The sequence below is a fragment of the Oncorhynchus clarkii genome, chromosome 10, assembly GCF_045791955.1.
Source record: "Oncorhynchus clarkii lewisi isolate Uvic-CL-2024 chromosome 10, UVic_Ocla_1.0, whole genome shotgun sequence".
In the NCBI taxonomy this organism is placed as follows: Eukaryota; Metazoa; Chordata; class Actinopteri; order Salmoniformes; family Salmonidae; genus Oncorhynchus; species Oncorhynchus clarkii.
This window is the reverse complement of record NC_092156.1, coordinates 56,367,434-56,394,716: the sequence shown is the minus strand read 5'-3', so window position 1 is coordinate 56,394,716 and position 27,283 is coordinate 56,367,434. Positions and strand designations below refer to the sequence as shown.

The 27,283-nt window shown below is 43.5% G+C and overlaps 1 protein-coding gene across 1 annotated transcript in view; it reads left to right on the top strand.

Annotated features, from left to right (window-relative positions):
- Positions 1-27,283, top strand: part of LOC139418799 (F-box only protein 41-like) — a 96,603-nt gene that overhangs the window by 24,577 nt on the left and 44,743 nt on the right. Inside the window, exons 2-4 of the mRNA XM_071168510.1 lie at positions 2,767-3,694; positions 4,111-4,340; positions 25,981-26,197. Of these exons, the coding sequence (XP_071024611.1) occupies positions 3,098-3,694; positions 4,111-4,340; positions 25,981-26,197 (1,044 nt within the window). The 5' untranslated portion in view covers positions 2,767-3,097. The remainder of the gene's footprint in view (positions 1-2,766; positions 3,695-4,110; positions 4,341-25,980; positions 26,198-27,283) is intronic.

Below are 27,283 nucleotides of genomic sequence, written 5' to 3'. Positions count from 1 at the left end.
GAGAGAGAGAGGGAGCCAGAGCGACGGTGAGGGAGTGATAGAGCGAGGGAATGCGCCTAGGGGAAGGGGGGCAGAGAGACTCTCCGTTCCATACACAAAGAGAATCTGTCAGGAGTTCACAATGATTATTTTTTCTCTCCGCTACTTGCGTCTGTTATAGCGGGCAGTGTCCATCTGGTCTGTGTGTTTCTGGGGGTCACTTAGCTGTTATAAAACCCTTATCCGTTGATGTGTATAGGAATAATCGAATTAGCCTGGTAGGCTATTAGTTAAATGGAGCTGCATTCGATAATGCTCGTCTAGTGAAATAGCTTTAACAAAATCATATCTCGTTCTGATCTATAATTGGGGGAGGATAGGATCGAAAGATGTCTCTCGTTCTATATTTTATTGCTAACCAAAAGGTAATAAATAAACTGATAAGCCAATGCACTGAAGGGGAAGGGTAGGGCAAGGAAATGATTTATCTTTCATTCAGCAGCAATTTCCATCCTCGGCAGTATCTCGACCTTGTTTCACTGAAATGTCAGATGTTTCTAAAAATGAGCTCAGCCTGTCAGTTGTCCCCTCTAAAACGGCTTGTCCCAAATGGCATCATATTCTCTATATAGTGCACTACTTTTGAACAGGACCCATATATGGTGCCATTTGGGACACAATGCTGTGCTGTCTGTTCTTGTTTCCAGCGTTGGCTCAGCAGCACATTGCCTCAACAAACAGACTCAAACAAGCACCTTTTGTGGGCTGAGATGCAGATTTGTTATTTTAGGAAACATGTGAATGCATCAGTGCTTTCTGTGGCTGTAGCTCAGTGGTCACCAACCGGTCGATCGCGGACTGGTCAATCTCCAAGGCATTCCTAGTCAATCACCAAACATTTGTGTAAAGAAACAACAACGATAAAACCTTGCCTTCCTGTTTTTTTTTTATTGGCTTTGCTTGCGTAGCTGCACTTGATTCAGTGTTCCCATTTTGATCCATTTGATGTCTCTGAAGGTAGAACTCTGCTTAACCGGCAGAACCAGAGAGCAAATCAAGTGCACCTATAGGCCTACAGCTGGCCAATCGGATAGCTCAGATCTTCCAATCTGCACAGTTTCCCGGAGCCATAGAGTGTAAAAGAAGCCTCGAACGCAGAGTAAAATTGGTACTGCGGGATTAAAACAACTTTAAAACCATGACAAGCGCGACTCAACGAATACAGCAAAGAGCTGCTGTTTGAGTAAGTTCATGTTTAAGTTGTTATTCAGCACTGTCAACTTTTATAAACCATAAAATGCACGTCCTCCCTAATTCTACTCACGCTACAACCAGCTGCAATGAATGAGCAGGGTTCTGATAAACGCGCATTATTATTATTATCATTATTATTATTATTATTATTATTATAGGCTTGTATTTTTATATATCGAGGAGTATTTCACTTTCTCTGGTCAGAGGAGTAACAACATGAATTGGTGCATGAGGCAGAAATAATGCAGTGCGACTTGCGTTTCGCCATCAGCTGGAAGACTGTCCCCTTTTCTCAGCGGAGGGACGGAGAGTGACAGGCAGCCTCATCACTGCTTCCCTCCCTCCCCTCAGACTGACCATCAGATGTATGCCATCAGTCAACAAAATATATATATATTATTAAACTCAGATGTGCCTCACATGTAATACAACACATTATCTATTACCAGTGTCATATACCTACAATTTAAAAAAAATGGTCTGAGAAGAACAGCATTGGCAAGGCAATTCAATTATAGCCAATATGCATTGATAATGTACTGGGCGGTAGCACAAAGCTGTCTTTAATTGGTAGATCAGGGGTCTCCAACAGGTCGATCGCAAGCTACCAGTAGCTCGCCAAACAATTCTGAAAGTACATGCAATTTTCACGTGTTCTACTGCAAACTGTCTTTAAACAAATCGCACAAGTATCAGACACTGCAAGCTCCCACCTACTATCTAGTCAACGCAAAATTGACATTATCCCATAACCTGGTTAGCCACTATTGGCTTAAGAAGACATACTTTACACAATATCTGCCACTTAATTCCCAGCAATATTGCCCACCTTTTGTCTGTGTGTTGCGGGCGTTTGTATATCACTCCGTGTAGGGACGGCCAATAGGGATGGGTTGTTTGCGAACAAGCTGCTCTTTTTATACGTCTCTTTTTGGTGAACGTCAAATCCCATATGTGAAAGATGTTAATTTGACTCCCTGATTTGCATACTTTTACTATTCTTTTTTTGAGCTCGATACATCATCTGCAGATAAATGATAACATTATCTGAAGATTGTTTCTGCACTGAGGAATTTCCATCTAATGATTGAAGCAATGACATCGACTCAGAACATTCACTTTCGTTGTTTCGCTATGAACAATTGTAATGTTGAGTAAAAATGTCAAATGTAAAACAAGGGAAAAATACATCTGAACATCATTTGGGAAAAAATATATATTATTTTGGGAAAAAAATCTGATTAATTGTTTTATTTTTTTATTAACCATTATTTGACCAGGTATAAAGAAAGAACACATACTGTAAGAGAGACAGACAGTAGTGCAGTGCACTAAGGAGCCGTGGAAGAGTTGTAGAGGAGAAGAATGGGTCTATTTGAAGCTAGAAAAAAAGAGTAGCTCTCATGCTAGATGCAGTAGATGCTCGCTCACTTGTTTTTTAGTTTTTGTGCACCATTACATTCCAAGGCAAAAAAAGTGTTGTCTATATAAGTACTGAAAATAATGTCAACTCTCTTTCGCTATTTCTTTCAGGGCCAAAGGTAATGGTGAGGCAGAAGTAACGGTGACAAGAGGAACAAAACGACAAACTAAGAAGATTCTGAATCTGTGTGTGTGTGTGTGTGTGTGTCAGACTTCCAGTATGTGTGATGGCGTGAATGGCCTTTGGTCGTCGTCTCGCCTCCCTCAGACATCCCTCTTCCTTCTCGCCCTCATCTAACTCCCACCGCCACCCTCACCGCCCCCATTTTTGTACCATGAGAGGATCCGCCCAGTACTCGGTGAGTAGTAAGCCCGCGGCGTATCGGCGCCCCTGAGCGCTGTGCCGCGTGAGGGCCCCTCCCCCCCGGCGGCCTCTCGCGGAATGGCTTCTCTGGACCTGCCCTACCGCTGTCCTCGTTGCGGGGAGCACAAGCGCTTCCGGTCGCTGTCCTCCCTCCGCGCCCATCTGGAGTACAACCATACCTACGAGACGCTCTACGTGCTCTCCAAGTCCAACAGCGTGTGCGACGCAGCTGCGCTACTCCCCCTGGTGGCCGACGGAGACCTTCTCCTCGCTCCTTCTGTCCCCGGCATTAACCGCAGCAACAACATTAACGACCCCTTCGACGGTCTTCAACTCCGGCCTTCCGCCTTCAGGGACTTCAAGGAGCGCCGCTTCCCGTGCCGCGAGCTTCCTTGCCCGGACGACCTCGGCGGTTTATCCACAAATTCCAACGCCGCGGCTTGCTACATCCCCAATGTAGAGTTCCCCCTGGGGGAGATCTTTGTGAAGAAAGCCATGAGCGCAGCCGGGGACCCCCGCGGTTCCCACGGCAACCAAAGCACGGCCGTGGCAGTGGCGGCGAATGTGGCTGCGAGCGCGGTGGAGGCGGCCTATGAGGAGGGCTTGGCCAGGCTGAAGGCGAGGGCCTTTGAGCGTCTGGAGCTGGACGAGAGGCTGGAGAAACTCTCAGAGGAGGTAATGGTAATCATCTTATTTATTTATTTCAGTGTTTCCCAAACCTCTCCTTGAGTGCCCCGAGCCATTCCATTTATTCAATGCATACCAGTACTACCACACCTAATCACCAAGCCCACGAAGCTCATTAATTGAATCAGGCTAGTTCTGGAATACTAATGTGGAACTGCTGAGAATACTCCAAGAAGAGGTTTGGGAAACACCTGATTTAATTGAATTTCTTCCCACCACTACCCCTCTTTGGAAGAGAAAAGTAAAAAATATATTTTTGTATTTTCTCCCCTTTTTTCCAGAATTAAAAAAAAATAAATCTTTATTTTTATATATATATTTTTTTTACATATGTTCCAAGACACTCAAATGAAAAAGTACATCACCACCACTGGACTGGAACCAAAATCCCTCCTCCATTGCAGGTGGAGCAGAAGATAGCTGCACGCGTGGGCCGGCTGCAGGCAGAGCTGGAGAGGAAGAGCGGCGAGCTGGAGCGGGCCAAGCATGAGAGCGAGCGGCTGGGCCATGAGAAACAGGACCTGGAGGACAAGGCGTCGGAGCTCTCCCGCCAGGTGGACGTTTCGGTGGAGATGCTGGCCAACCTCAAGCAGGACCTGGTCAGCAAGGAGGAGGAGCTTACCCACAAACAACAGTGAGTCACACAATATGGCGTTTTGACCTTTAGTGTATAGGCTTAGTGGAGCTGTACTGTTACTACCAGTAGTATAGGGGTTCTGCCAATCTGGCCATACATGTATTTATACAAGTGGGTCAGGCAGAAAAGTTTGCTGTTACTCAGTCAGAATGTGCATCGGCGGTTCATCTTTTTTTTTCTTCCTGCCCTCGGCCTGCTTGTTAGATATTATGCCTATTGATAGCTTGCAAACTAACCAACGTCCTCGCCATTTGAGTTCTGATGTTTTGTAGTAGGAAAACAGGATGCAGCAGCGATCTAAATGATCAGACCGAAACATGCGAGGAGCGAGTGAAGCAAGTGGACTGAGAAATGCAGCTTCGCTCTATCCAATCGGCGAAGGAGGGTAAACGTACAGCCCGCCCTTCTCTTTACAGACAGGCTAACTAGCCAGTTGAGTTCTTAGGGCCATCTAGCACCTTGCACTTGATTGAAAGTTGCGCGCTGCCAACCGATAAATATTTTTGAAAGAAAAATTCTCGGATCAGAATCGTAGGAAAATGGCCTAATCTGTAAATAAAATACTTGTTTTGTCCGACTACTCGACACACCCCTACAGTATGAGCTCGCCCACAAACAGCAGTGAGTCTGATAATAGGACCTACTGTAAACCTTTGATGTATTTACTACTATATTTACTACTATATTTACTACTATATTTACTACTATATTTACTACTGTAGCTCTTTACTGTTGCAAGTGAGTCAGACAATATTCTGTGCAGGTTTAGCTTAACAGTATATTCTTAGTGGCTGTGAAATCCCTGTGTGAGTTTGTGTTTATCTTGGACCCTTGTGGATAAGTGAGTCAATATACAGAAGCTGTTAGTGCCACGTACCGAGAATGTTTGGACCCTGGTTTTCCTGCCAAACAGTCACATTGTTTGACTTTGTGATGTTTGTGTCCGTAACTCTGTGTGTGTGTGAATGTGTGTTTGCCTGGACCCTTGTGGATAACTCACAGCTGATGACGGCTGCTGGGTGCTTTGGTCTCTCTCCCTGTTCACACAGTTGTCCAGAGCTGGGTCAGTGTTACTGACGCATTGGCTGAACTCCGAGGGTAAACAGAACAGTGACCCTGACATGGATGATACAACGCTCTCTTTACGCTCCTTTCTCTCTCTCTCGATGGTGCGATTCTCTCTGGACGTCCGGTTCCTCCAGATGTGGCCTTGCTGCCGTCTCCATAACTCTCTGTGCCTGGAGCATGCCTATTGGCCGCTGTCTCCATGTCACTCAGTGCTTCAGCATGCTCATTGGCCAGTCAGGCTGAAGGGTGGCTTGGACAGCAACATCTGGCCAATAGGAGACAATCTGGACCAGCATCACAAAGGCTCAAACCACCTGGCCTACCGTGTTTGGGGCAGCTTCAACAAGGCATAGTCGTTTCACTTAATTAGTTCAGGGTGAACGGGTAACGTGAGCATAGCTGACACACTTTATTGTGGTGGTTCAGTTTAGGGTTTGTTTCATGCGAGTAAGATCGTCTCACTTAGATGGATTACGTCTTCAGTCATCGGATGGTTCTATAATGATTTGCAGTTTATAAAACATACGAATGAGCTTGTTAAACCAAGATTGAAAGTGGGCAATTTTTTTTTTTTACAGAAACATATACTGTGTGTCTATTCAGCAGGAAGCAGATTGTGCAGTCATCCTTTCTACCTGTTCTTGATTAGGCTGAAACTGTTTATCAAAGTGCAGCTGCCTCTACTTTTAACCCCCCCCCCCCCCGGATGCCGTTTCTCATAGCACCCTTTGCTTTATCACAGGAAATAGTTTTATTACTCATCACTGTGTTCTTTACCAAAAGGTTGTCCGGACCTCTTTTGAAGTCAAGTAGATCACGTCATTGCGCTGTTTTTTTGTTTGTTTTTTCGAAGCCCTGCCCCCGCAAGCTTCCGACTTACCTAACTTCACTGTTAAGATTTGAAATGACAAGTTAACCAACCCTGTGAACAGGTTTGATAACTCTGGAGACTCCTTTGGTCTCTACAGTTAGGTAAGTCAGCCTTTTTTTCGTTTTCTTCCTCCACATGTTTGGAATGGTCTCCAAAATACATTTTGAGTAGGTACTTTAGTGTCCCTTGGGCAGTGAACAGAGGATTCTTATCATGAAGAATGTGTTTGTTTTTGTTGACTATTTTGTGTATATTTAGGTTTGTCTGTTAAATATATGTTCAGCTTTTATTTTTATTTGTTTTATATTGTATTTGATTGTTGATGTGTTTTATGAAATTGTATATGCAGGGCTTCGTTGTAAGAGACACCAGTCTCAATGGTGACTCCCTGATTTGAAATGAAAACGATTGGCATTGTAAGTTCAGCTCAGCTAGCATTAATGATGCATTGGAACGTTAATAGAAGAGGCACAGAGAGCATCATTGCACAGTGTAGGATGTTAATGCAACCCCTTCCTCTTTCTGTCTGCCTTTACCCCCCCCCTATCTCTCTAACTCAGCAGTCAGTCTGCTAATCAGGGCTAGATAATAGGTCGGCTGTCTGCAGACAGACAGACAGACGGATAGATACTTTCCAGAGCAAGGCCTGGGAGGTCATCATGGTCACATTACTGCCATTGCACCGGACATACCAATGCACACAGCGCGCGCACAGTTTCAATGTGGGGAACAAACAATTGATTCCCATTCAATGTCCGTTTTTCCCTAAACCTAAAATAACCTTTTTCCTTGTGGGGACTGGTGAAATGTCTCCACTTGCAATGTTCCTTATTTTACTATCCTTGTGAGGACTTCTGGTCCCCACAAGAATAGTAAAAACACACACACATATATATATATATATATACACACACACACACGTGAGGACTTCTGGCCCCCACAAGGACAGTAAAACCAAACACACACACAGACACACACAGCCTGCCAGTGTCGGTATATGAGAGCGGAGGCCCAAGGCCAACATCTCAGGTATTATGAGATGGGACTATCCCAGCACAGTGGTAATATCACTCCATTTTGAAAAGTTTTACAAAAGTTTTTAATATTTTTTTTTTTAGCTTGGTTTATCTTCGTTGAGATACATTCTCTTTTTCTAGCTCTTGTTGTTTCAGCCTCCTTATTTTGATGGATGCTTTAACTTGCTTTGGGTAAAGTTTGTCTGCCAAATGACTATGTTGTCGTTGTAAGAGTGATGAATATCCTGTCGCTAAGGCACCCTCTACGAAGGTCATAGACCCAACTACCATTTGTCTGAGTTGTTTTGACTTTCTCCGTTATGCCAAAGACATGGGATGTGTACCTAATGGCACCCTATTCCCTATGCACTGACCTACTTTTGACAAGGGCCCTATGGTCCATGTTGAAAAGTAGTGTACTACATCGGGACTAGGGTGCCATTTGGGATGCAACCATTGGCTCTCCTTCCGTGAAAGAAAAGCTGGCAACTCAACAGTAAGGTCTTTCTGACACTGAAATGTAGGCTAGCTGCAGAGATGGAAAAAGTGCATCACAGACTGTGAATGTTCAGGGTAAGCCGCAAAAGATGACTCAGCGGTGTGGTTGACGATGGCTAAAAGATGGCCGCTGCGTCTTCTCAGCATGATGGGAGATATACAAGTTGTTGTATTAAATGATAATTTTATGATATTTTTGAACCGTCTAGTGTCTTGAAAATTTGGTTTAGCTCGTTTCTACATAAAATGATAAATATATGGGCCTAATATAAGCGTTATTATTGTTATTAGATGTCCTTGTCAAGGGAAGGTATCATTTTCTTGTATTCAATCAGAACTCAACCATTTATAGAATAGGCAAGCAGGGAAACTAAACTAAAGTGTTGCCTCAGGATAAAAATGTAATGTGATATGTAGTTAAGCTAAGCCTTCCCAGTAATTTCAATGTTTCATCACGTGTGTGTGTGTGTGTGTGTGTGTGTGTGTGTGTGTGTGTGTGTGTGTGTGTGTGTGTGTGTGTGTGTGTGTGTGTGTGTGTGTGTGTGTGTGTGTGTGTGTGTGTGTGTGTGTGTGTGTGTGTGCTCGCTAATAGACTCACAGATCGGAATTGAAAACCTAGGCATAATTTGTCTCTTCTCAAAATGCTCCTTGTATTTTATATATATATATATATATATATAAATAAACGTCCCTTTTTCAGGACCCTGCCTTTCAAAGATAATTGTTAAAAATCCAAATAACTTCACAGGTCTTCATTGTAAAGGGTTTAAACACTGTTTCCCATGTTTGTTCAATGAACCATAAACAATTAATGAACATGCACCTGTGGAACGGTCGTTAAGAAACTAACAGCTTACAGACGGTAGGCAATTAAGGTCACAGTTATGAAAACTGAGGACGCTAAAGAGGCCTTTCTACAGACTCTGAAAAACACCAAAAGAAAGATGCCCACGGTCCCTGCTCATCTGCGTGAACGTGCCTTAGGCATGCTGCAAGGAGGCATGAGGACTGGAGATGAGGCCAGGGCAATAAATTGCAATGTCCGTACTGTGAGACGCCTAAGACGGCGCTAGAGGGAGACAGGATGGACAGCTGATCGTCCTCGCAGTGGCAGACCACGTGTAACCTACAGGCGAAAGAAAGGCACACCTATTTAGACACACAGGCCAGGTGTGGCCTGATATCATTGGTTAATTCTCATATTAAAATAGCATACAAAAAACATAAATGGATAGCGTACGATCATAGATACAATTTGACTACATAATAAGTCTACAAACATTTACAATGGCAAAATCACAAGAATGGCTTCAGATCAAAGTCTACGTTGAGACCGAAGGGACTAAGGGTTTTTAAATTAAAGATCCAAGCAGCCTCTTGCTTTAACAATAAATTATCAAGGTCACCCCCTCTCCTAGGGAGGGTGACATGTTCAATGCCAATATAACGCAGAGACGAAACCGAGTTGTTTTCTTCCAAAAAAGTGGTCCGCAACTGGGTAAGTCAAGTTTTTGCACCTGATGGTGCAACGATGCTCTGAGACTTACTTCGTGCTTTGTTTTACCCACACAATTCTTACCACAAGGACAAGTTATAAGATAAATAACTGCCTTAGCGGAGCACCGAATAACACCTTTTATTGGGGATGTTTGAAGGATCTACATTTATAAGTGCCATTGCATTGAGCACAGCCATTACATTTGTAATTTCCATCCAGTAGGGGTGCAAATAGACGTTGTTCAGGAATATCTTGGGGTGGTAAATCAGAGTGTACCAATTGGTCTCTGAGATTTCTGCCCCGCGAGAATACGACCAAGAACGATTCCCTTAAAAGACCACGTGTAACAACACCTGCACAGGATCGGTACAGCCGAACATCACACCTGTGGGACAGGTACAGGATGGCAACAACAACTGCCCGAGTTTCACCAGGAATGCACAATCCCTCCATCAGTCCCTCAATCACTCCATGGAAGAGTGGGGTAACATCTCACAGCAAGAACTGGCAAATCTGGTGCAGTCCATGATACATATACCAGATACTGACTGTTACTTTTGACCCCCCCCCCCCCCCCCCTTTTGTTCAGGGACACATTATTCCATTTCTGTTAGTCACATGTCTGTGGAACTTGTTCAGTTTATGTCTGTTGTTGAATCCTGTCATGTTCATACAAATATTTACAAATGTTAAGTTTGCTGAAATTAAACGCAGTTGACAGTGAGAGGACGTTTCTTTTTTTGCTGAGTTTTATATTAGATGACTTATTCAGGTTTACTGGCTTGGCAACTCGTTAACCAAACACATTGTGCCAGGAAATCAGGAAGAGGGATGTTCTTTTTCTAACTCACTTTGATCTTATCAGGTCAAAGGCAGCAGATTGCCCAAGTCATTTGCATTGTAATGCCAGCGCTGTGCTTTGATTGGGTAAATGAAAGTTGTCCAATAATAGCCTGGGCCATGTCCAGTGTGAGCAGTGACGATTGGCTGTTCATGGAGCGTTTACGCAGTTGATTGGATGGGAGAGTCATTAAACTCTTCCTGCTGTGATCTGAAATGAAGGTCAAGGGACATGAGGAAAACCACAGGTTGTTGTAGATAGCAGGGCAACTAGGGGCTTATTCAGACTGAAGAGGGTTTGAAACAATGGAATTTCAAATGACATTACATGTACATAAACTTTTCGCCATTCAAAGGATCAGAGAATGAAGGTGAGCTACAGCTAGCTAGCACTGTAGTGTATAAAATGTGGCAAGGAGCGAGAAAGACAGAACAGTTTTGAACAAAGTAATGTCTTCCAAAATGAAGGGGAAGCTAGAGAGGGGGAGAGATTTCTTAATTTCCCCCCACTTACTTAACCTAGCAAATGCAGCTAGCTAGTTCAGCCTACTCAAAGACCCCTCTCAAACATAGCATCCCTATGTTAGCTAGCTGGCTATGACTATCCAATACAGCACTAGAACTCATACCTATATTTGTGCAATAGAAACTCTCGCTTGAAACTGTTGGACTAATGATTACACCCTACATCATCTAGATGTGTCAACATCTTTCTCTCGACCTATGTGCTCCTACGTTGTAAACTTTCATTCATAGGCTAGGTTGTAGCAACCTCCTAATGGGCTTAGGGAAAATTTGATTATCAATTCAAGTAGGCTAAACCTATTGCTGTTACATTGAACTGGGTGAATTGAATGTGAATGACAGCCGTGCATTATGCTGTAATAGAAATAAGGCCGCTCTCATGAAAAAAAACCCAACTATCTTCATCTTAAATAGCACTGACCATGTGGGGCGGTGGGTAGTCTAGTGGTTAGAGCTTTGGGCCAGTAACCGAACGGTTGCTAGATCGAATCCCCAAGCTGACAAGACAAGACAGTTAACCCACTGTTCCTAGGCCGTCATTGTAAATAAGAATTTGTTCTTAACTGACTTGACTAGTTAAATAAATAAAATGACTGATCTGGAAAATAAAAATAATTTTAAAAAACACTGCAAAATTATCAGTTTCTCTGGTTGTACTATTTATAGGTATGTTTAAAACAAAATGTTAATTTACCCATTCTATAAACTACTGGCAATATTTCTCCCAAATTCCAAATCAAAATATTGTCATTTAGAGCATTTATTTGCAGAAAATGATAACTGGTCAAAATAACAAAAAGGTGCAGTGTTGTCAGACCTTGAATAATGCAAAGAAAATAAGTACATTTTAATTTTTAGACAACACAATACTTAAGTTTTATCTTAGGAAGAGTTCAGAAATCAATATTTGGTGGAATAACCCTGATTTATCAATCACAGCTTTCATGCGTCTTGGCATGTTCTCCACCAGTCTTTCACATTGATGTTGGGTGACTTTATGCCGTCCTGGCGGAAAAATTCAAGCAGCTCGGCTTTGACCATCCATCTTCCTCTAGATCAAATTCGAGGTTTTGAACGGGGTTCAGGTCTGGAGATTGGTCTGGCCATGACAGGGTCTTGATCTGGTGGTCCTCCATCCATACCTTAATTGACTTGGCTGTGTGGCATGGAGCATTGTCCTGCTGGAAAAAAACAATCCTCAGTTGGGGAACATTGTCAGAGCAGAAGGAAACAAGTTTTCTTCCAGGACAACCTTGTACGTGGCTTGATTCATGCGTCCTTCACAAAGACAAATCTGCCCGACTCCAGCCTTTCTGAAGCACCCCCAGATCATCACCGATCCTCCACCAAATGTCACTGTGTTTGCGAGACACTGTGGCTTGTAGGCCTCTCCAGGTCTCACACCCACTGTGAAATCTGGTGGATATGAACTTATTTTCTTTGCATTATTAGAGATCTGATCTTTTTTGTTATTTTGACCAGTTGTCATTTTCTCTAAATGACCATTTTTATTTGGAATGTGGGAGAAATGTTGTCAGTTTATAGAATAAAACTAACATTTTCATTTTACCCAAACACGTAACTTTAAATAGTAAAACCAGAGAAACTGATAATTTTGTATGCATACATACATGGTCAGCGCTACTGTCCCTGTGATTTATGCCCCACACCCAGCCAGGGTGGGCTGAGTGAATGACCGAGCCCCTAGTGAGAACATCAAAAGGCCACTCTCAATGTGATGCAATTTCAGTACCGTATTTCATCTAACGTATTCCATGCTCATTCCCTTAAGAGGGAGGGTGGGAGGGAGGAGGGCGGCTTACAATGTCTCTCCGATGTGATGCTACTGTGGAAACAGGTTCGTTCTGCGCCAAGCGAGGCAGCATTCCCAGAATGCAAAGCGTTACTGTCAGGGTAGGGAGGAGCCAGTGTCTTAGCAGTGGGTTCACACACATGCACGTGCATACACACACACACCAATGAGAGACACACACACACACACCATGAGAGAGACTCACACTCAACTGACGGGAGAGGAAAAGCTTTCCTTAATGATATGGAAAAAAGGTTGACATTTAAAGTGGTGTGTAAATAGAATTTATGCTATGTGAATGTAGAATGAATGCTTTACATCTTATAGTACATCATTGCACGCATGATAGAACAGCAAAGAATGTACTTCCATTTTGCTATACCACAATGCTGGATGCTTCTCTCTTCCGTTTCATCAGCAAAACAATAACACATGCACTGGTACGATCAGTGGCGTTGTTTCACCTTATGCGCCTAGTCCAAAAAATGTATGTTCCAATCCTAGATTGCCCCTTTTTAACAGACTCCTTTTTAAAGATGAATAATTTAAACCTCAACCGAAGGCACTGACACAAAAAGAAGTCACTTTATGAGAAATGCATGTTACAGCCCTGAGCACAGATATGGAGAAACCAGGAAGTTAGGGGATTGATAATGAACCCCGGCCCGAGTTTAGATGATGGAGGGTTTGATTTGCAGGTCCTTGGCTTTGGGGAGAGGGAGAGGTGAGTGAGTGAGTGAGTGAGGCATAGAAACCAATTGAAGAGAGCGTGAGCAAGAGGACAGGCGCAATGGAGAGACTTACGACACACCTCTCCAATTAGGTTGACCGTGTCGGAATGACGTTAGCTCATGTCTTGGTTCTAGGTGTTGATGTGAGCTTGCAAGATGGCATGTGTGAATACTGCCATCACCAGGTGATTTAAGATCAGGTCTTCCCCTTCTCCCCCCATGTTTCAGAATCAGAGGAGCAAACTCAAACCAGATGAATACATTGATATCCCCTCTTCTTCACCCTTATTAGCATGATCCGATAAGACCATAAAATAACCATTAGACCAAGGCTTCAAACAGAAGCAGAGAAGGAAGTCCCGCTATCCCTTAGCCATTATTTAGCATTCGAGAATATAACGAATCTGTAGAAAGGAGAGTTTTGATTTTGACATTGACTCATTTGACAGAATTGTCAAAGCATTCTATTGACTAGATCTGTGATGATACCAGTATAGAAAAAAAGATTCCCATGGCAAAAATGAAAACACCAAGCAGACAGAACTCTCTAGTCCTTTTAAAAAAAAACTGCTGTATATAAAATATTGTGTTGCTATAGATTGGATAATAAATGGATAAATCTGACTCGGAATGACAATATTTGTTTCCAACATTAGGAACTGTTTTCCTAAAGAAGTTTCCTTGCCACGAACTAACGAGTATCACGATACTGGTATTGTCCCGGCCCTACTATTGACCGTAGGATGACATTCTATACGACAAAATGTATCGCATAGACTCGCGTCTAAAAGCAGCAGGTGTTAGCGATAACCTGCGGGGTGTCGACATACGGTGACGATTCTATATGTTGTATCGACGGGAAATTAATAGAAAATGATGGCTGACATTTCTACTCAGAGGTGATAGGACGGCTAACCATTGCTTTTAACCATTTGTGGGCACTATGTGTTTTGTCCTTTGGGATTGGTAGGCTACATTAAAAAAAAAATAATAATAAATAAAAAAATTAACTCAATCCAATAGTAGAGCACCGGGACCTGGATTAGGGTTTCTTGGAAATCAAGGACCTCAGGGAGAGAAGGCTTTGAAAACAGGTCGATGAGCTTCATCAACATGATCAAGGCATACTCATTTTATTTATTTTTTTAAAAACATTTTTTGGGGTCCTTCGTTGCTAACTGGGTCTCGTGCACCCTCTATTCTCTAGCTCGTCTCCTCCTACATCTGTCGCTCACTGTCTCTTTCACTGCCTCTCCTTTATTCTAGTGCTCTCTTCTTACCTCACCCTCGACAGGCTGCTGCTTCTCTCTTTCTTTGTCTCCCTCCTTCCCTCTGTACCACATGTTCTCTCTCACGGTTCAGTATTATTCAATAGATCATGTGTACAAACGTGTGTGTGTGTGTGTGTGTGTGTGTGTGTGTGTGTGTGTGTAAAATATATATATATGTGTGTGTGGTGTGTAAGCATTTGTTCCATGCATATGCGTGTGTGTACATACAAAAAAACACATCTACTTAGTCCCATCCAGGTGACTAAGTAGAATCCATAATAAGCGCTTGTCACTTGGCTGAGCGACACAAAGCAACTATTAATAAAAGGTATTTTCTATCTGTCTGTCATGCATGGCTTTTAATGAATTATTTCACTCCATGAATATTAATGCTGTATAATATTGAATTAATAACCGGTGATCATGACAACTATGAAAGACGGTGATGATAATTAACATATGAACAGGACCACTTTAGAAGATCATGTCTGTGTCCTAAGTGGCACCCTATTGAGGGCACTATATTTGACCAGGGTCCTTAGGGGTCTGGTCAAAAGTAGTGCAATATATAGGGAATAGGATGCCATTTGGAATGCCGACCGTGTCTTATTCATCGTGGCTGTTGTGGCTTGCTGGACCCTTGGGTGTACAGAGCGAGTCCGGGGTGCGTCCCAAATGGCACCCTATTCCCTATGCAAACCCCCAAGGGTCCTGGTAAAAAAAAAGAGTACACTAAATAAGGAATAGGGTGTAATTTGGGACATGGCCCCTCTGTCTGTCTCATCTCAAGTGACGGTGGCTGGCTGTAAGCTAGTGTGACTATTCATTAGCCCCTCTTATCATGGTCATTAGCCCTAGATGGATAGATACTAGATCCTGTTCATGTATATTTCCCCTATCTTTATATCCATGAACAGCAGTAGTTTAGATCATTATCGTTTGGCGACTATTACATTTCTATCTGCTTTCATCCCTTTGTCCTTCTTGGCCCTCCCCGCTTCCCCTCTTCCTCGGGATCATTATTCTTCAGTCAGCATGACACTCTTTTCATGTCACAACGTCATAGCATACCATGATCTCCTTTAGAAAGCACTGTTGAAATATGCTCCCTGGAATATCCTTTTGCCTTCCACTCCATCATTGTGTGTTAGCATGATGATTAGCATTTCCCAATAGAATGCGCTGCTGTCCATGTTAGCATCGTTAGCTAATATGCTAATGCTACAATTCAGGCTAATTGCCTTCTGTAGGTCAGCAAAGGGAATGATTAGCATTCAGTGAGCCGCATTGTAATAAGCTAGGTGATAACAGTTTAGGGTGCCTGGCTTGGACCCTACTGGACACCCATCCACTTAACCGGAGGTGATTTAGCAGCGGATTTATGAGCAAAGTCTAATTCTCATTAGTCCCGGCCTCCCTGGTCCTCTGCTCACCTCATTGATTACCAAAACATTCATTTACATCCTATGATTACTAATTAGGCATTTGTACCCTGTCTGAAATCGTCCTGTTAGTAGCATATGGGGGTGTGCGACACGTCCTCCTCAGCCTTGTGTCGCCCCTTGCGCCACTGAACAGCTAGCTTTTCGTGTAGCGCCAAATGGTAAGACGCTTCAGGAGGGAGGTCACGTGCACTAGCAGGGCAGAGGTCCTGGGTTTGAGACTCTGTGTGAGCCGAATCGGGAGGAAGTGGTACTCGCTAAGAAGCATTGTGACGTCCTTTACATTAGCATGTGACATACTCCCACTCGATCCTTTCCGATTACATTTCATTTTTCATCCCTGCAATGCTAAACACATAGTAGTTCAATAGATATACTGAGTGTAAAACATTAGGAATATTGAGTTGCACCCCCGTTTTCACCTCTTGCAAATTGTATTTCCATTTAAAAGACCGTCCTAATCATGCCTTCCATTTTATTTATAGATAATCAGGATGCATCCCAAGTTGCACCCGATTCCCTCTTTACATTTTATGACATTTAGCAGACACTCTTATACAGAGCGACTTGCAGTAGTGAGTGCCTACACTTTTGTACTTTTTGAAATTGGTCTGTATCTGACCCTGAAACTAGCACTCGATAGCATTATATCAGCCGCACAGTGCCCTTTCATCCTAGCATGGTGAGACAGATACTGCATCCCAAATAGAGCCCCACAGTGGAGGTGTCATACTACCCATAAAACCTAGCGATCAAACAGGGAAATTGTTTTTCCACCATACATTTTAGAAACACTTCAAATAAGGGCTGTGTTTCGTGTAGGTTTACCCTGGCGTGCCATTTTCATAACCACGTAAATCTCTCTCGGACAAAGTGACTATTTACTATCAGATTTGAACATGCTAATTAATATAAGTAGACATGGAAGACTACAAATCCCTGCAAGCTCCTGCACGTAATCTCTAGCACCGTTTGCTAACAGGTACATTTACAGAAGAATCCAGAGACTCTTACTTTTGCCTCGAATTGGCACTTTCATCCAGATCATCATGGGATTTGTAGTTCTTTAGCAGCTAATTAGCATTTAATTTTTTGGGGGTAAATATAGATTTCAGACCCCTTGACTTTTCACACATTTTATTACGTTACAACCTTATTCTAAAATTGATAAGAGAAAAAACGAATCCATCTACACACACTACCCCATAATGACAAAGCAAAAACAGGTTTTTAGACATTTTTGCAAAAGTATTAAAAATAAAAATTGATCACATTTACATAAGTATTCAGACACTTTACTCAGTACTTTGTTGAAGCACTTTTTGGCAGTGATTACAGACTCGAGTCTCCTTGGGTATGACGCTACAAGTTTGGCACACCTGTATTTGGGGAGTTTCTCCTATTCTTCTCTGCAGATCCTCTCAAGCTCTGTCAGGTTGGATGGGGAGCGTTGCCGCACAGCTATTTTCAGGTCTCCAGAGATGTTCGATCGGGTTCAATTCCGGGCTCTGGCTGGGCCACTCAAGGACATTCAGAGACTTGTCCTGAAGCCACTCCTGTGTTGTTTCGGCTGTGTGCTTAGGGTCATTGTCCTGTTGGAAGGTGAACCTTCGCCCCAGTCTGAGGTCCTGAGCGCTCTGGATCAGGTTTTTATCAAGGATCTCTTTGTACTTTGTTCCGTTGATCTGTCCCTGCCACTGAAAAACATCCCCACAGTATGACGATGCTATCATCATGCTTCACCGTAGGGATTGTGTCAGGTTTCCTCCAGACATGATGCTTAGCATTCAGGTCAAAGAGTTCGATCTTGCTTTCATCGGACCAGAGAACCTTGTTTCTCATGGTCTGAGAGTCTTTAGGTGCCTTTTGGCAAACTCCAAGCAGGCTGTCATGTGTCTTTTACTGAAGAGTGGCTTCTGTCTGGCCACTCTACCATAAAGGCCTGATTGGTGGAGTGCTGCAGATAAGGTTGTCCTTCTGGAAGGTTCTCCCATCTCCACAGAGGAACTCTAGAGCGCTGTCTGTGACCATCAGGTTCTTGGTCACCTCCCTGACCAAGGCCCTTCTCCTCCGATTGCTCAGTTTTGCTGGGTGTCCAGCTCTAGGAAGAGTCTTGGTGGTTCAATGCTACAGAAATGTTTTGGTACCCTTCCCCAGATCTGTGCCTTCGACACAATCCTGTCTCTGAGCTCTACGGACAATTATTTTGGCCTCATGGCTTTCTTTTTGCTGTGACATGCACTGACAACTATGGGACCTTTTTATATAGACAGGTTTATGTCTTTCCAAATCATGTCCATTCAATTGAATTTACCACATGTGGACTCCAAGTTGTAGAAACATATCAAGGATGATCAATGGAAACCGGATGCACCGGAGGTCAATTCAATGTCGAGTGTCACCGCAAAGGATCTGAGAACTTTTGTAAATCATTTTTTTCTGTTTTTATTTTAAATACATTTGAAAAAATGTATAAACTGTTTTCTTTGTCATTTTGGTATTTTGTGTAGATTTCATCCATTTGATAATAAAGCTGTAATGTAACAAAATGGAAAAGGTCAAGGGGTCTGAATACTTTCCGAAGGCACTGTATATCATCGATAAGTCACCATGTCTGAGAGATTTACACAGTTATCAAAACGTTACGCCAGGGTAAGCCTACTTGAAACACATCCCTTATTTGAAGTGTTTCTAAAAATGGTGGGGGAAAAAAACGATTTGGAACCATTTCCCTGTTTGACTGCTAGGTTTTATGGGTATTATGACTCATATTCTGGTACTCTATGGCACCATTATTCCATTTTATAGTGCACTTCTATGGGCCCTGGTCAAAAGTAATGCACTATGAAGGGAATAATGCTGTCACTTGGGGCGCGAACACTCGAGATGCAATTACACACATTTTCAGTTCCCCTCCATATGAATGTCTCTGACTTGCCTTTTTATCTGCCTTGTAGTGTGGATAACCAGAGAGGTGTCACTAGAGGACGAGCCACCTGAGACACGGTGTTCCTTATGGAAGTCTATTATATGGTGTATATACTGCATGGGGAAACTGAGTGTGGGAGGCAGGTGTGTGCGGGTAGAGCATATGGAAGAGGAAAGGACGGGTGAGGAACAGAGAGCATGGATTCACGGAAGCTCTGTCCTCTGTAGGTGGTCTGGTACTACTTCACCCTCAATGTCTTGTCTAGGTCTGTGCCAGTCAGACACACACACACACACACACACACACACACACACACACACTGCTATGTCTTACTATATTTGTGAATTTTAGTTGGGTTACTTTTCTTGAGAGGACTTCTGGTAAAACGTGTACACACACACACACACGGCCTAGTGTCCCAGTACAGTAAGACCCAGGAAAGACTTTAGGAGACCTGGTTTTCAACTCCCCCAGTGCCTGTGTGAACATGTGGGCTTATTTGTCGACTTGTTCCCCCTGTCTGGAGGTGCTAGTTTTGTAAGGAGACGATGAGTCACGCCTAGAGCGCGGTGTGTTTAAAAATAAATAAATAAAGGTTGACAACAGGAAACCGACACATCACGTGTATATGTCCTACTGAGATGTGTCGGTCTGTCTGTCTCCTCTCTTGCTTCTTCCTATTGGCTCTTTTGATTTCCTGCTGTGTCTCTTTTGGTACGTCTTTCTCTCTTTCTGCAGGTTTCTGTGTGTGTCTCTTTAAACCCACCCTCTTCCCCTCCTCTAATATCAAACTCCGTTTCAGTTATGCAGAGTGAGCCGTCCGTCCGCCAGTCTGGTGGTATAGTGCATTAACCCAACACTTCTGGGGAGAGCGGGAGAAGAGCGAGGCTTTTCAGTTTTGCATGTCCTTAGCCCTCCACTCCCAGAGGACTGGCGTATCTCTCTCTAGCCCCAGGTCTTATTTGAGCCTTGCCAGTTTGATCCAGCGTGGACTGAGATGCATTTAACAGTGAGCTGGGCAGAAGAGTTGCAGTCCGGGTTTTTCTGTCCCTTTTATCTTCATCAAAAATGATAACGCTTTAGAAAAAACCTCGACGTCATCCGGCTGACTGTACTCTTATCATATTCTCCAGCATTACATTTGCGAGCACATTTTCTTCCCAGACGTGTTTAGCCCCTAAGACTTCAAACGAGTGTCTCTCTGTATTGGATGTGGCTAGTTAATAACCAGGAGCCATCAGCCATGTGAAATACAGGAAACATGGATCCTCAGCGGTTTGATACTCCGGTGTACACACACACACGTGCTCCCATGCACACACACACGTGTACGCACTCCTGGACGATGGCTCTGTCATGGATGAATGCCTTGCTGCTCTTTTGTGAAACCTATCTGGTGGGATAATAGCTGCAGAGGCCGGGTTGCAGGAGCACACGCATTAGATCAGCGTTCCCCAAACTCGGTCCTCGTGACCCTAAAGGGTGCATTTCTTTTTTCTTATTTTTTTTCCTGACGCTACACAGCTGATTTCAAACGATCAAAGCTTGATGATTAGTTGATTATTCGAATCAGCTGTGTAGCGCACTTACTGTACATGTCGAACACACGTCCACTGGTACAATCAGTCAAACACACACCTCTAATCCAATCTGTGGTCACGCTCCTCTCCTTCCCTCTACTCACCCAGGTGGGTCTGCTCTAGACTGGATGGTGTGTGTGTGTGTGTGTGTGCGCCTCTGTGTGCTAGCCCCTCCAACCTACCAGACCACTACAAATAAGTATTCACTGCAACCATTCAAGCACCGGTATCTTTTGCAAAAGAGATTTTTCTATTTTTCTATTTCTATTTTTCTATTCCTTCAAATGACTGTCATTTTTAGAAATATTTTTCATATCGGTCTAGTGTATTTAAAAAAACAACAACAACGATTTGAATATCCAGATGAAGTGCGTAGAAAAGGCTACTCAAAAAGACAGATGCAATATATTCCAACAAAAATAAATGTAAAGCCGATCATCTTTGGATCAATGTATCATGAATACCAATTCTTCAACAGTATAATCCAACTCTACTACCAGTCTGTGTTTCTGGGACAAAATGGCACCCTATTCTCTACATAGTACAAAAATAGAACACTATATACACGGAATGGGGTTGGATTTGGGACGCGTGTGTTTTTCCCAAGTTGGAGAGACACTGTGATACTCACTACCCCGACTACCCACAATCCTACAGCACTTTCTAAGTGGGGATTCAATTCTCAGTGTAAACCAGATTATTCATTACACCATATATTATATATTCGTGTATATATTTAGCAACCTCTCCGTCACCCTCTGTTCTCTGTTTGTGTCCCAAATGGCACCCTATTCCCTTCATAGCACACTACTTTTGCCCTGGGCCCTGTTAATAAAAGTAGTGCACTTTTCCTTTGATGACGCCCGTCACATCCCATAATATAGAGGAAAATCTGCTTCAGCCACTTCGACTCCTGTATCTGTTATGTGTTGAAATTGACCTCCTCTTTGATGTTTTTGAGGGTGGCTGCTGAAATCCTATTTTGTGTGTGTTTGTGTGTGTGTGTGTGTGTGTGTGTGTGTGTGTGTGTACCCCTATTGACACGTCCTCCCACTGCCTGGAGGTAAGGGAGAATGGCGGTGACTGTGATGGCAGGCCTGACTCCTGATCGCTTTAGCTGTGACACTGAAAACAGAAGCAGACAGTGTGAAAATATATATATATATATATATATATATATATATATATATATATATATATATATATATATATATATATATATATATATATATATATATATATATATATATATATATATATATATATATATATATATACACACACACACACACACACACACGGGGAGCGAAGATGAATCATCAGAAAGCTGTTGGAACACAACATAAATGCACTCCTACACGAACCATAGGTATACAAAATGGCAGGTGTGAGATTGCATTCGTGCCTGTCGATTCAGAGGGAAAGTGAGAGGGAGAGTGAAAAGGAGGGAGGGAGGGTGAGAAATGAAGAGGGGGAGAGAGAAGCTCGTATTGTGACTGGAGCCATTTTAGCAACAGGGAAAATGTTAATCCTCTCCGGGCTAGTTGAAGAGTCACTCATGAGCTTTTCTATCCTGCTCAGCATGAATGAGATGAGTAGAAGTAATGTCTCCAAAAGCGGGTTGGAAGTTTGATTAAAATATACACGACAACCCTGAGATGAGCTCTAACCTCATCATGCTGACAAGGTAAAAATCTGTCGTTCTGCCCCTGAACAAGGCAGTTTACCCACTGTTCCTAGGCCGTCATTGAAAATAAGAATTTGTTCTTAACAGACTTGCCTAGTTAAATAAAGGTTAAAAAAAAGATGCTATTGTCAAACCTCAAACTACTGCGCTGTGTGTGTGTGTAAACGTTCATTTGATCCAGCTTTATCACCTCTATATATTTCCACACCCATTTGATAACCCCGTCTTTCATGTTGATCAAACACTTCTTCTAACCCTAATCTGAATAAACTCATTTTGGAATGTCTTTGCCCCAAAGACAGACACTTAATTTCACCAGATGCCCAACATCTTTCAAGTCTAGCCTCTTCCTTTTGTTTACGAACCGGCTCACCGCCCGTAAGAAAGAGGAAGACAACACAGAGGGAGAGGAATAACAAACCCATATTTATTAAATAAAGTAAACTATATACAAGTAACAATGGATTGTGCAGCCAGTAGTGTGAGTGGATGCATGCATAGATGGTGAGGGGTGTTGAGAGGTGCCGAAACAAATGAACAGGAAGACCCAAATTACCACAACCAGAAGACGGTGTGTCTGCGTGGAGAGTCTCCTCGGTGTATTTATCCCCGGGACACACCCGAGCCCAGGTGTGTCCCATTTCGCTGACGACCCTCCCGGCTCCGCCCACCGACATCCTAATAAGGAAAACGGGAGCAAAGAGAATTCGGCAGACAGAGTGGGAGGGTGGTCACACCTTTTTTTGTAGAACGTTTTACATGACCGTTATTGTCCATGTGCCGGTTTCACGGAACACTGTCAATAGCGGTGGAAATGCAGGCAAATCTGCATCACAAATGGCACCCTATTCAGCTCTGTGGGCCCTGGTCAAATGTAGTGCGCTATTATGGGATTGGAGTGCCATTTGGGATGCATTCATAACTGGAGCGTGCAACGTTAACCTTCAGACAGTAGTTACTTTTGCTCCCGTAAAAACCAACGACAAAGCCCAGCGGTAGTGGGACCTTTTTGTGTGTGTCTTGTTTGGATTTTCTGAGGAGATTGTTTGGACAGGAGCGGCTGCAGGTGTTTCAAAGGACAGAGATGTGGTATATGCAGACGCGCGCACACACACACACACCACCGAGATGAGGGAAGGGAAAACCGCTTGTTTCACTCCCCGAAGGAGGAAGTGGGAGCGAGAGTGAGAAGTGCGGGGAGAAAAAAAAAGACTGTGTGAGAGAGGAGAAGCAGAATGTGAAAAAGATTCAGCTGTGATACAGTATCTGTGTGGAAATAAAACTTAATGTATGTATAAAACTGGGACAGCGAGGGCGATAGCATTAATCAGTCGGCTCCTGTGTGTGTGTGTGTGTGTGTGTGTGTGTGTGTGTGTGTGTTTTGAAGAGATAGTACCTTAAGGTCAACATTACCCCCTGGTATGTGTGTGCTTCCAGAAGGTCTCACTTACGGTACTTGATATGATCCTATAATTAGATTCATCAGTGTCCATATAACGCTATTGTGGGAGTAAATGATTCTACCCATGGGTCACCTTGTTGAATGGTCCCGGGGGGTGATATCGAGGGGGGGGTTGTGATATCGATGGCATTTAACAGTCCAGACATGTCTGTGGCACCTCAGCAGGAGATTCTGTGACATTCAACTGTCTTGTATCTCTTTGTGACTGTGTTAAAGATGGCACAAATCTTCATGTCCAGCTCCACTGTACTGTGTGTTCTATTGGGTCCAAGTCAAGTGCAGTATTTTACATGATGTATTTGACCCAGGTCTGGTATGTGTGAACCTATCCCATCTGGTTTCTGTCCTCCCGTTAGAAGTGGGGTGTGTTTGTTTTGTTGTATTCCCCAAACCACCCATTCTTCCCATATGTTCCCAGGGAGTTAGGTCGCCCAGTTAGTTGCAAATGTAGTTTACTCGCATCCAATAACCTGCAGTTTATAAATTCATGAATTATGCAACGGATGGGTCTAATCCTGGTTGCTAATTGGTTAAAACCGCATTCCAGCCGGTGTCTATTCCACAAGTTACCACCGGCTAAGGCTATGACGTAATCCACTCATCAGCCCAACCAGGCAATTTATAAACTTGATCTCCACTGTAAGAAATAATCTAGACATGTCCCCTTTCTTTAAGACTAGCATTTGGTTTGCAACAGCAGAGATTTGTATAAACCTTGCTGTCTGTCTCTCCGACCTTTTTCAATATTGAAAATTGATCTCCGCTGTCCCATTTCAGGATTACCGTGTCAGGACGAGACATCTTATCTCAGCCAGTCGAAAATCATGAATCGGCATAATATTTATGGATATATGCAAAGAAATATCAATAGAGCTACTGTAGTTTGCTCTATTTCCAGCTTCAGTTTGAAGTGATTGTGTTAGCTGTGTAGTTGGCTAGCTCCTCTGAACATTGTCCTGACGAGAGAGCACATTTTCTATTCCATATGAAATCGCTCATCAGTAGCTCATTGTGAACGTCACGACAAATAAACGTCACTAGAAAACAGATTTAAACAAACGCAAATGCAGCTACTTGGCTGTTGTTCCGTCCGCCCTGTTTGACGTGACTGTGTTAGCCATAGTTGGCTAGCTACGAACCAAGGGATAAGAACGTTGCCAGGCAGAATGGTAACGGAACATTAGAACGAATGACTCGTTATTTAAATCTGTTGGTAACCAGTTGATTAAACGTGATAACACCCTCGAAGGCCAGTGGTTGGAGGATATATTGGCATGGTTTGGCGGCCCTCGACTTCGTACCAATATCCTCCAAATACCGACTTCTCTGGCGTTATTACTTAAATGCAACTGCAACAGTTAATATTGCTGTTAATATTGCTTATTGTTGCCCAGTAAACTGCAGGACCATTTATCAGTGTCCAGATATCTATCTAAATTTCATGAGGTTGCACTGTTACTTACACACACACACACACACAGGGGAGTTGGTCTGTGTGTGTGTACTCAAACCATTCTGTGTCTCTTCTCGCCTCTCCACCAGGGAGGTGGCTCAGATAGACCAGTCCATGACTGCTGAGCCTATATGGCTCTGGTCAAATTTAGCGCAACTATACTGAACAAAGATATAAACACAACATGTCACAATTTCAACGATTTTACTGAGTTAAAGTTCATATAAGGAAATAAGTTGATTTTTAAATAAAGTCATTAGGCCCTAATCTATGGATTTCACATGACTGGGCAGGAGTGCACCCACTAGGGAGCCAGGCCCAGCCAATCAGAATAAGATTTTCCCCAGAAAAGAGCTTTATTACAGACAGAAGTAATCCTCAGTTTCATCAGCTGTCTGGGTGGCTGGTCTTAGATGATCCCGAAGGTGAAGAAGCCGGATGTGGAGGTCCTGGGCTGGCGTTGTTCTCTAAAACAACAGTAGAGAAACGGACGTTCAATTCTCTGGAAACCACTCTAGTGGACATTCCTGAAGTCAGCATGCCAATTGCATGCTCCTTCAAAACTTTAGACATCTGTGGCATTGTGTTGTGTGACAAAACTGCACATTTTAGAGTGTCATTATATTGTCCCTAGCACAAGGTGCACCTGTGTAATGATCGTGCTGTTTAATCAGCTTCTTGATATGCCACACCTGTCAGGTGGATGGATTATCTTGGCAAAGGAGAAATGCTCACTAACAGGGATATAAACACATTTGTGCTCAAAACATGAGAGAAATATGTTTTTTTGTGCGTATTGGAACATTTCTGGGATCTACACTTTACAATATGGGACCAACACTTTACAATTTTGTTGTGTGTGTGTGACGGAAATGCGGTGCTTTTTGAGACGTAACCTATGTGTGTTTATGCACGCCAGTAACCATCGGTCTCCTCTCCTCCCGATTCACCAGGGAGGTAACCCAGATAGACCAGTTCCTCCAGGAGACGGCGGCGCGCGAGGCCAACGCCAAGGTGCGCCTGCAGCAGTTCATCGAGGAGCTCCTGGACCGTGCCGACCGCGCCGAGAAACAGCTGCAGATCATCAGCAGCTGCGGGACCACGCCCAACGGCAGCATGGGACGCTGCAGCCTGCCCGGCTCCAACAAGGGCTCCAACAATGGACGCCAGGTGAGCTGATCCAAGACCAGTTTTGCTTTTGATTACACAAACGGTTACGGTAAGCTGATTTCTCTAGATCCGTAGCCTGCCAGGCTCCAAAAGGGCAACAAATGCCAGGTGATCTGGAGTGGAGAGAGGAAGTTGGCCGTGTAGTAGACAAACAAAGTCAGATGTGTGCAAGGGGAGCCTAATGGTTAAGAATTGGGAAAGGTAAACAGATCCTAGATTGTTTCTGGTGATCTGGAGTGGAGGAGAAGTTGACCTAGATACTGATCTGAGGTCAGATTTGTATGTGTATACCTAATGGTTAAGGTTGGAAAGGTAAGCTGATTCTAGATCTGTGCCAGATATTTGCACAGATAATGTCCCTGTTTAAAAACTCCCCTTCCTTGATGTGAAATAATCAAGGGCAATCTAATGTGGTCGAAGCATCTGTTAACTCCCATAACTCTAAAGCGACAAAGGAAGGATGCATCTTCATGGAATTAGACCAGGGCCAATGGCATCGCCACAAATTAGACACTTCCTGTTGTTACATTGACAGGACAGCCAATAGGGGCAGGCAAATCCGTCGCTGCCTACGAAGCTGTCTGGGGGAACAGATGTCAGTGACAACTCGTCCAAGTAGCTTTTTCACTTGAATAAGGAATAGGCATCGAGTTTATTGACTGTAGACTCACAGGACAAAGCAAGGATGGACTCGCATAAGCCAGAGAGCGCTTGGTCAAGTAAACTGGGTATCTGATTAATCGACGGTGTGCATGTACTGCGCGTGTGTGTTTTTACTGAGTTGAACAGCTGTACATCACAGGAGGCTGCGGAGGGGAGGACGGCGCGTAACAATGGCTGGAATGGACTGGCATCAAACGCATTGAAACCATGTTTGATGTATTTGACACCTTTCCACTGCAGCCGTTACCACGAGCCCGTCCTCCCCAATGAAGCGTCCACCACCCTCCCTTGTTGTGCATTCCTTAATATAGTCCCTGCGTCGCTAGTCGCTTATATAATTGGTTCTACAACGGGGTATGTTTAGTTCCAGTCCAAATGAATGGGGTCTTTTTTTTTGGGGGGGGGGGGGGGGGGGGGTGATAT